The sequence below is a fragment of the Centrocercus urophasianus genome, unplaced genomic scaffold, assembly GCF_019232065.1.
Source record: "Centrocercus urophasianus isolate 14NV4802_14NV808 unplaced genomic scaffold, USGS_Curo_1.0 seq_1198, whole genome shotgun sequence".
Lineage (NCBI taxonomy): Eukaryota > Metazoa > Chordata > Aves > Galliformes > Phasianidae > Centrocercus > Centrocercus urophasianus.
In genome coordinates, this window is record NW_024884362.1 from 19836 (window position 1) to 30434 (window position 10599).

Genomic DNA, 10599 nt, shown 5'->3' on the forward strand with positions numbered 1-10599 from the left:
ATTAGCTTTCATGCCATTAAACGAGGAGTTAAAGCCTCCACCTGCTCCTCCTCTCAGAAAACGTGCACACCCCCCCACTTCTTTACTAAATACTTACAGTACTAGAAAGCAAACAAGATAAACACACTCCCTAATACTGCCAATCACTGCACAGTTTGACCATCACACTTCATTAAACACCAGGTTTACTCGCAGCTGTTCAAACAGCATCTACCACAACACCTCATCAGGTAAAAGCAACCAAGGCAGTTTATTGAGGCAAATTTCAGAACGACTTCAGAAGAGGCAGCACCTCTCTCCCTACCACCTTCCAGCCAGGCAGTGGAAACACCTGAAAAGCACACCTTCCTTTTCCTGCTACAGTTACGCTTGGGCTTTTCTCAGACAACTCGTCAAGCATCAAATTCTCATTTAAATCTACTTAGTGAGATCCCAAACTGATGGGAAATGTGACAACCACAGGAGTTACGAAAACATTGCTAGCAGTTCCAAACATCTCTAACAGTACCGCAGCGAGACCAGACAGCATTCTGCCCCGTGAGCTCTGTTTATGGCCATCAACTCCACAATGCCACTGGAAGTGAAGATTTTTCGGGAGCTGCCTGAGGACCTGTGGAGTTTGCTGCGTAACCGCACTGCAGTCTTGCTGCTGTTCGCGTCTCAGCATCCTTGGCATTTCCTGCTCCGTTCAAACGGTGTGAAGGGAACGCTGGTCGTTCCAGCGGGCTGCTCGTGTGCTCTGAAACTGCCACAGTCCGATCTTAGGCAAGAACATCTCGGACCCTCAGGAAACAAAATTCTGCAACCTATGCTCTTACTTCATAGCTTCTGAACGTTGGCATCTTCAATACATAAAAATAAACATCAACACAAAGGTTAACACCAAACACAAAAAGGAGCCAGCCAGGTGACAAATCTCTTTTAACAGAAGGCAGCATTGTTTTATCCAAAAGCAAGAGATCCCACACAAACAAACCCAGAAAGAAATCTTACTCAACATACATAGAACATTCCACTTTGCAGAAAAGCAAGGCATTCCATGGAGAGAAATCTGCTCATAATCGCACTGATCATCTCAGATAGGAACAGAAAAGGAGCGAAGTCAATCATGTTTAACTCTACCTTCTGGAACCTCAGCTTTGATGTGACTGTAGGTCACAGCTGTTGTTAGGCATTGCTCAAAAACCCACTGCATTCCTGTTCAGATAAAAGCTTCAGAGTATTTCTGACAGGCTGGTCAACGCTCTCATTACAGGAATGATGTGGAAGGAAGTAAACTGACACAGCCACCTTGGGCTTGGACGCGTGCAATGTATTCCAGTAGCTTCCCTGCAAGTGTCAGAACTGTCTGCTCAGTGCTTTACACTTCAGGCCACTGATCACACAGTTTTTCTGCACTGCATTAAGTCCTCTTCTGGTAGCTGTTACGTTGTGATTGGTCCTTGCTTCAGATTTTGGTTCGGGGTTTCGTTTTTCAATGTCAAAATATTTGTTCTCTAACAGTTTCAACAGCCCACCATGCTCAATAAGGACACTCTTAGTTACATCTTAGTTAAGCCATACAACGCCTTCACATGTGGACTCCCTGCTGGTAAGAAGGGAGCTCCCCACAGTAACTCTGGCCATCGGTTTACGTCAGGCATTACATCAGGTGCATTACAGACCTTCATCACCAAAGAGGCCGTTGGAAGAAAAGCTCAAATAGAACGATGCAGGAAGAGAAAATTACTCGGCTCTCTTCATCTGTGTGGACTAGCTCAGTCAGCAACCAGTTATACTGTCACTACCAATACTTCCAACAAATTCATGTGGAAACCTTTCTCCACGCAGACCTGTGCAAAAAATACAACCCTCTGCAACTGCAACCATGTACAAGAACTATTCTGCCCACGAGCATTTCACATTCCTTTCTTCATATACTGGGAGAGAAACTGGCTTCTGACAAAGCGGACCAGCTTGGTCTCCGTGCAGAACATGGTGATGGTGGTAGCTGCAAAGCACAGCGCCCCAATGCTGATGTGAATCAGCCTTGCCGTCCATCCCTTGTCGCAGCAGAACAGTGCCTGAAACAAAGGAAACAAGCAATTGAAGGAAAACCACTCAGCACAAGGTAGGCCAGCTGTTACACTACAGCATGAGCTCCAGTGCCTCTTGAGACCATCCCACCACGACATCACAGGGAGCACGGGCAGTGGGTGCAAGAAACATCTGTCACATGCACCCATCCTACCACAAACCATCCTTCCTAGTCACAGCACTTGCTTTAAAAAACAAAACAACAAACAACAGAAAGTCAAGTGGCATGAAATGAGCATTCTGCACATACCTGATAGATGTGAAAGTTATTTGCCACGGAAAATGGTTATCAGGAAAACTCTGCTGATGCTGTCCAACAGGTCTGCCATTCTGCCCCAACCTACCCAGCTGCCTTTCAGAAAAAAGGCCACTGCAAACCTCCCATGCCAAACATAAAGCTCTCCTTTCTAAGGCACCACGGAATGTCCACCTGTCACACTCTTGTACTCCCTAACACCACCACCTCTGCAGTAACTTGTCTGTGCAATTACCACTCTGCAACCTCAGTGCAAGCAGTAAAGGCACTTGGAGACGTTTCTGTTTTGGTGCTTGTTTTGCTTGTTGTTGCTGTTTTTGTTTCTTTAAACAGAAATTTTCATGACCTTTCTTTGCACTGTCACCATCAGTTATCAAGCACTAAGAACGTGGATGTATGGGCAGGCAGCAGAACTGTTCTACTCATTAGCTACATGGTTCCCTGCCACCTGGAGAAGGCATAGCAGGCAGGCACACGTCTGGAGATGAATATAATTGCGTGTCTGTGTTTAATTCTCAACAGACTTATGCGCAGCCTCACAGGCCTGAATGGAAATCTGCCAGGCTATGGTTATAAGCCTCTTCTGTTAACAGTATTTCTTTCCTTCTGGTGACAAAGCCAGCTGACAAACCTCGCAGTGAAAGGAAAATCCTGAGGCAGATACTTACCTCTGAGTAAACAGTAATTCCTCCGCTTATGACATAAGCCAGTATTAAGAATGGTGAGGGAAGCAAGCCTGTCAAAGGCCTGTAGGAGCTTTCCTTGAAGTAACCATAGATATAATGGATGCTGTGAGCAATGCGAATACCCATATTAAAGCAGTTGGCAAGGATAAAGCCAACGCTTCCACGCCAGCGGGTCAAGAAGTAAGAGCTGCACAGGAACATGAAGGACAAGGCCAGCATAACAAAGTTGTATCTAGGAAGAAGAAACAACAGAAACAACATATATAACGCATACAGTTGCACTGCTTCATTACTAAACGCATTTTCAAAAGAAAAAAATCCACTAGCTTGCTGAAACGCAGGAATGACAACTACTCTCATCTATGACAGATGGCAAGGTTGAGATCAGAGCTATGAAGAAAAGAAATCACCACAAGGTTAAAAACTACCCTGAGCAAAATAAAAAGAATTTCTTTCTTTCTGTCAAAAGCAGATGCCATTTAATTGATGACCTAACAAAACAAAACAAAGCCAAAATAATTTGGAATGGCCTTATAATGGACAACTGCTGCAGAAGTGAAACAAGTCCGATGGCAGCCATCAGGCTGCAGTGCCAACACACCAGAACAAACAGAGAGCCGACAAAACATCCAGGCTGGGAGAGATCTCAGGAAGCCATGCAGTGCAACACTCTACTCAAGGCAGACACAGCACTGAGCTCACGTGCCTGATTCACTTCATCCCAAACGTGCTCTATAGAAACTGCATCTAAAAGCTCCAACAGCTGCAGATACTAGTGAACTTTCATTAACAGTCCACCTTACAAACTGAAGGTCAATTCAAGTACACGTACACTAAATAAGACTCCACAACTAAATCCCTTTCCCTGTTTGCTGTCCACCAAAAGCTAAGAGCCTTCTCAATTAACTTTTCTTTACCCAAAGGGTTGAACAGTTACTAAAGCTTCTACACTGAGGTCTGTACTCCAGCAGCTCAATTGGCAGTCTGGGCTTCAAGGGGCAGGAACACAGTCCTTAAAATGACTGCCCAAAGAAACTGGTGCCTCAGGAACTGAAAAGCATTTCCAAGCAAATATCCAAGCAGAACATTTGCTCCCCATCCACAGCTTAACTCCATGCACATCACATACAGATGGTTACAGGAAGGCACAGGGGATACTCCTCACCTGTCCACCTCCTCTTTGCACATCAGAGCAAACGTGAAACATTCTGTTACTCCATTGACAGCAAGAAATAGGACATACAAAGAGTAGCACCGCAGAAGGTCTGGACCTAAAACAAAACAAAGACAACAACATCACAAGGGTAAAGAGATCATTATTTCTTTTACAAAACCACACTGGGTTTATACTCGACGACAGAAGCTGTAACATCATCACTGCTGATACTGGCAGCTTCTACGTGCCTCTGAGGAGCTTCTGGGCAACACATCTGGACAAGAACACAAACAGAAAACACAAGGCCAAGCAAAACCAAAACCAAAATACAAGAGAGCAGCAGCTGTTAACGTCAAAGAGAAGATCTCCACCACCAAAGTGATGACTGCACTAAATGGGATTCTCTACCTACTGCAAACCAATTCTTTCACTGCACAGAGATCTGTGAGAAAGGATCCAGCAGACACTGTAATGTGCTCAGAGCAATCAAATGCACGTTTGGAATACAAAAGGAAGACGAAAAAAACAACAGAGCTGCTCAACATATTCAACACCAGATTAAGGATTAGACACACTAGGTTACATAGCTAGATTAGATAGCTGGATTAAAACCAGATATTTACATTTTACAGGTCACAGATACGGGTAACTTCAAAGTTCATGAGAAGCCAATTTCTGGATCCCTCCTTCCTTGTAAACCTCCTAATATGGTTAACACTACTGCCGAGCAACATTCCAGCCTCTGCAATCATTCCTACGGGCAACCTTGGGAGCTGCAGCGCTGCCACAGCTGCAATATTTTAAGTGTAAGCATCTACAGGAGGACAAAGGACTTCAATTATTCTGCCAGAATAAGGCCAGGTGACAGCACAGCAGAATGCAGTTCCAAACGCACACTGGGACTCGGGGCTGAAAGCTTCTTTTAAGCTGAGCTGATTTTTCTCAGGCAGAAAGCTGACCGAGCCAAGAACTCAGCACAGAGCTGAGAAGCAAAAACTGCAGCTCAAACTTTTTACCTGTTCCGGAGCTGAGCATCGAACCTCCATAAATATCCAGAGCCAGCTGAGAAAAGGCATAGCCAAAAACAGCAATGGTCAGGCCGATCAAAAGCACCAGCTTCAACAGCAACTCCAACACGTCTGCAGCCAGAGCAACGTCATCCTGGGCAGAAGACAAAAACACAACCACAAAAGCCAGCAGTCAATTACACCAACCAGAATCAGCACTGCTGCTGTTCTCACCAAGAAGAACTATTCCACGGGGAAAACCTCCACTGGCACCAAGCAAGGCAGCATCAGAACTATTCTTTGCTCCTGAAACACCTCCACACCTGGTCCTAGCTTCCAACTGTGCTCATGTATTCTTTTTCTCTTCCGTGTGACACGCAGAACTCTAAACTAAGATCAGCCATTAACAGCTCTGTTGCAGGCTTTAAGGAAAGGGGAAAACAGCAGCTGCACCTGCTAACAGCCAGCAAACAGCAAAGGAAAGCACAGCATTTGCCCAAGGCCACAGCCTGAAGCACCCAAAGGGTCACATCTTCACTGCCACCTTGGACTACGAGTTTTGCCACAGCACAAGGAGCAACTGCAGTTCCCAGACGATGCAGTGTTATGCTACTGCGCCCCTAACTCCTTCTTTGCTAGCTTTTCACCTGCTTGCTTTTTGCTCCAGACCCCTTTGGCATGCTCTCCACTTCAAATTGCTTTCCATTTCAACAGTCTCGATGCACGCCAGTCACATTCCTGATACAATTCAGCTCCAACAGAAGGCAAGCATTGCATGTGGAACCAAGAGTGACAAGCATACCTGCTTCTGATCCTTTACGTTCTTCCCTCTTTCCAACACTTGAGCGAAAAAGACATAAAAGCTCTCTTCAATAGGCAAAAAGATGAACCTGGCCACCAGCGAACCCAGATTGTTCACGGTATCATACACACCTTTACAAACAAAAGACACCAACAGCTGTCACTTTTTTCTGCCACAATTCCAGGACTAACAGCAGCACAAATTCCTATCCCACATTTCTGACAAACAAAGAGAAAACCAGCGGAACTTCATCCAGCGACAGCCCCAAACACCCTCAGACAGCCCCTTCAGTGCTTACTGCAGGGAAGAGAACAGAGCCAGATGAAAGAGAATCTGGTCTCTGAATGGCAACAGGAGAGTAAAGCTTTCACTGACAGGGAGGAAGAGAAAGATGGGCATTGTTAGCTTGAGGCGCTGTTGGTTTCTTGCTTTTTGCTCCCATTGAAGTGAACAAGGAACCCCAGGTAACGTTTTACCAGCACTTCCAGACTCAGGAAGACACCAAGCATTGCTCCAAGTCTGCTAAGACATCTGGCTGTATTACCAGAACACAGACAGCAAATCACGAGGGGTTCAGCACTTGGACAAATGCTGTGCAACTTCACAGAGAAACGACACGGTGCGGTTCTGACTGATTTCACACCATCCCCATTCAAACTCTCGTAACGTTTGCAGAGCACAAGAATTTCTGCACTCGTCCATTTTATAAAGACCGTCCAGTAGGAGGCAGCTTATTTGTTCCCTGGGAGGGCCAGCAGTGGATGAACCTTCCGGCAGCGAGAGCATAAAGCCTGTGCTTATGGGAGAACGTTCCACTGCCAGCAGGGAACGGGAATTCAAAACAGCCAAGAAACCCAGCAGCGGGCCAGCAATTACGGCCTGTTCTCTTGCCCAGGTGAGACCTGTGGTGCTGCCCCCTGAACTGCTGCTGCCATGCATCACTCTGTAATGACACAGCGCTCTCATGGAACACGTTCAGTGGGAGATACAATGCTACAAACAGCAGTGCTCCTGCTGGAACAGCCAGCACAGGCTCCACAGGAAGAAAATGGGACCAAAGGAAGAGAAGGAACTGCAGAGCATCAGATTCCTCTTCCAGTTTTTTAAAACGGAAACAAGATGCACAGCAAAACAGACACAACTGCACAGTTCTGATCCAAAGCAAAACATTCTTTACATGCACGACCCTCAAATAAGCTGCTGTGGTTTTGGTTGTTGGTTTGTTGGTGTGGGCTTTGGTTTTTTTTTCATATCCGTTTGTCCATCATTCTCTGAAATGCACCTCAAAGTCCCAATGCCACTGAATCCTCCCACAATGTCACGTTATTTTCAAGTGGTTTCCAATATTTTCAGAAGCAGACAACAAGTAGAAAATTCTGCCGCTGTCCCACAGCATCACCACACTCACCCTGATCGCCAAAATCGATCACGTTCAGAAAAGTCATCACGTATCGCTCACCTGCAAGTTCAGAATACAGAAGTCAGGACAAGCCCCTACACCTCCCCCAGGTGTGCTCAGGCACTGCTCACAGGCAGCATTCGAGAGACACGTCTCACAGGACAGCGCTCATGCTCCATACGCCTTCAATCACTGCCTCTGGCTCGGCAGCACCCGCTGGTGCCGCTCTTGAACACCGCCCCCCCCAGCCTTCCCAGGCTCCGTGTTCACCTGGTGCCCAGCATTCACTTGCCTTTCCCCAGCACCCCCACACGTCCAGCCTCACCCTCTGTCAAAATCTGCTTCAGGAAGGATTGCTTGAAGAAGCTCCAAGTCAGCCGCGCCTCCTTCCAGTTAAGGAAAGGCTGCAACACCCAACAAACAACGTCACTCCCACCTGGCTGACTTTCTCCCTTGCGCACAATCACCATCGCTGCAGACAGACCGAGGAACTGCAACAGCTTCCTACAGCACACAGCACTCGACAGGACGAGATGGGGAAAAGTTACCTAGCGCACCGATGGAACACTAAGAACCCTCACGGTAAAATTCATCTTTCAGTGCTCTTCAAAGCCTTCCCGCAAGTCTCACAAGCCAGAACTGCCTTTCTATTCTCCATCCCTCAATCTCACCCTCACAATGCCTTCTTCCTCACCGTGCCTTTTCAGTTCCTTCTTCGCCCCATCTCCTTTCCAGAGGACATCAGAGATCTGAGCATCTGGAGGACGCTGTGCACCACCACATCTTGCTGGAGGAAAAGCTGAAGTACCAGCACTATAAGATGGCCCTGGATTCTCTCCTGCCTTCCACCTGGTACCTGCTCACTCCCTTGAACACTGCAAATGTTCCAGCTCCAGTTAATGGGTTGCGCAAAGCTACCAGAAGACAAGACAGCCAACGAGGCCCAGAAACAGACAGCTCCAGGTTCCTCGTGGTCTTCTGACAAGGAACGCACCAACCGTAAATGGAATTTCATGCAACCGTCCTTCCTGACCAGCCATACTTCATAACCTCAGAAACTCACTTCACTCCAGCGCCTCCACACAGTTTGCAAAAGTTCTCTCCTCAAAGACTTGAGAACAAACTGTGCGACCCACCTGAGCTTCCATCAAGTTCGGTAACAAAGCTTTCATTGTTGGGATTGGAAAGGACTTCTTTGCTGCTTCAGGAGATCCCAAGAACTTGGCAAAATAAACCACGTAGCACATTACCAGAACACTGGTGTATAAAAGCTGAAAAGACGGGGAAGGAAAGAATTAAAAACCAATAAATAGTAGAACAAAACCAACTTACAATCATAGAGTCACATGCTAGCTTCCCCAAGTCAGTGGGAACTGAAGGCAGTAAGAAGTTCTCACTCCTGTCAAATTTCAATCAGGCTGAAGGCATTACTGTAACTCCCCTCCACCCACACAGAATGCTGCTGATTTAAATTTCTCTAATCAGCAGATCAGCATCACAGTCCTGTGCCAACCTTCCTCACCTCCCATTCAGCATTTTTAGAAAGAGCCTGTTGAGTCCAATTTAAAAACAACTATTTGGTCAAAACACAGCTGACACACTTCCAAAGCAGTCAAAGCACATACAGCATCACAGCCTCATATGCAAAACCTGCCTTTCTGCATGCAACAAAGGTGCTCCCTTGCACCTCCATTAAACTGACCGGGGTCAAAACATCAAGTCAGTAACAGTTATCATCACAGCTCTCAACGTTTAAATCCTATCCTCAAAGGAACCTTCCCTCACCTCCCCAGTGCTCTTCAGCAGGCTACACGTCAAAGGCAGCAGCAAGTGACCCTTCAGAGCAAGAACTGATGTCGAGAAATAAGACAGGAGGCTTACCTGAGCCAAGGAAAAAATGTAGAGGCCCCACTGTGGATAAAGGATGACTAGAACAACCGTCAGAATGCATTTTGACACTACGGAAAGGCTTTCAGCAATTACCTTCAAGAAAGACAGAACAGAGAACGTTCCTTTTTGCCAGCTTAAGCACCTACAGGAACACAAAGCGCTTCAGTTTCACACGCACAGCCCAACTTAGACTGCAGTCTCTCTGCACATCCTCGCATCTCATGGTACACAATTCCCCCGTGGCACTGCCCCAGCCCCCTGCGTGGGACACGCACAGCAGTACATCTGGCTTCACACAGTCGTGATCCCAGCTGTTGCCCTTCACCATCTCACCCCGGCAGTGGAAAGCACAACTGGGGAAGCCATCTGTGCCTCCCTCTGATTAACACTCATGATTACGTATTTAATGACCATAAGGCGATCATTTCTAAATAAATTAATTTCCTTTCTTGAACACGAGCAAACTGAGCGTTGTAACATATCTGCTAAAACTAAGTCATGCATCATTAAGCAGCCCATAACTTCATTTACTTTTTAAAACACTCCTGAACACATATAGAGCCTGCTCAGGAATCCGTTCTTTACATCACTGTTTTCAACAGGAAAAGATTTCTCTCTCTCCCTCTCCTTAACACACACACACACACACACACACACACACACACACAGCCCCATGCACGTAGCTTCCTTACTAACCTTAAGTCTTACAAACAAGTGAGCCTGGGCTAAAACCCAGAACGGTTCTCCTAGAAGCTCAACAACCGCAGAAAGGCCAAACGCCACAACAGCAGCCCCATAATGAGGAACCGCCGACGGATCAGGAACTTCAAGGAAGTGCAGCCAGACGAAGCCCAAGGAAACAGACCAAAAAACACCAAGAGGGACTCTAAAAAGTCAACGTAACAACAGTCAGGTTTTCTCAGGCAGAAAAAAGAACGGGAGAAAATCTGATTACAGTTTCACGTGCTGGTCTACTTTTCTTAGTTTTGAAGCGATCTGATGAATTCATTTCTATTGCAACTGCAACCTTGGGTGTAAAACACGTAGCTACGAGTTGCCACGCGCTGCTCCGAGCTGTGGTGTAAAACCTGTAACAGCAACGTGCAACCACAGGTTTTGATGCCACCACTCCAAGCGCTGTGCCGAGCGTTCCACTCAACGACAGCGCAGTCAGCAGAAGAAAACACGCCCGCGACCGAGCCGTGCCGGCTGCCAGCAGCACCGCAGCGCGAGGCTCTTTCCAGCAGCGGCCGCCGCCAGCAAAGCCGAGCGGGGCACGCGGTGCGGACGCGCACTGCCTTCTGCCGATGCCGCTTCGGGACCCGCG

The 10599-nt window shown here is 47.0% G+C and overlaps 1 protein-coding gene across 1 annotated transcript; it reads right to left on the bottom strand.

Annotated features, from left to right (window-relative positions):
* Nucleotides 1-904: 904 nt before the first annotated feature.
* On the bottom strand, nucleotides 905-10158 carry RFT1 (RFT1 homolog; the record flags this gene model as incomplete). The annotated part of the gene is made up of 10 exons (XM_042809432.1): nucleotides 905-2063; nucleotides 3001-3250; nucleotides 4184-4289; nucleotides 5191-5335; nucleotides 5984-6114; nucleotides 7392-7442; nucleotides 7708-7786; nucleotides 8519-8653; nucleotides 9264-9365; nucleotides 9969-10158. Coding segments are annotated over 10 exons (1354 nt in total), but the record flags the coding sequence as incomplete, so codon positions are not given.
* Nucleotides 10159-10599: the final 441 nt, after the last annotated feature.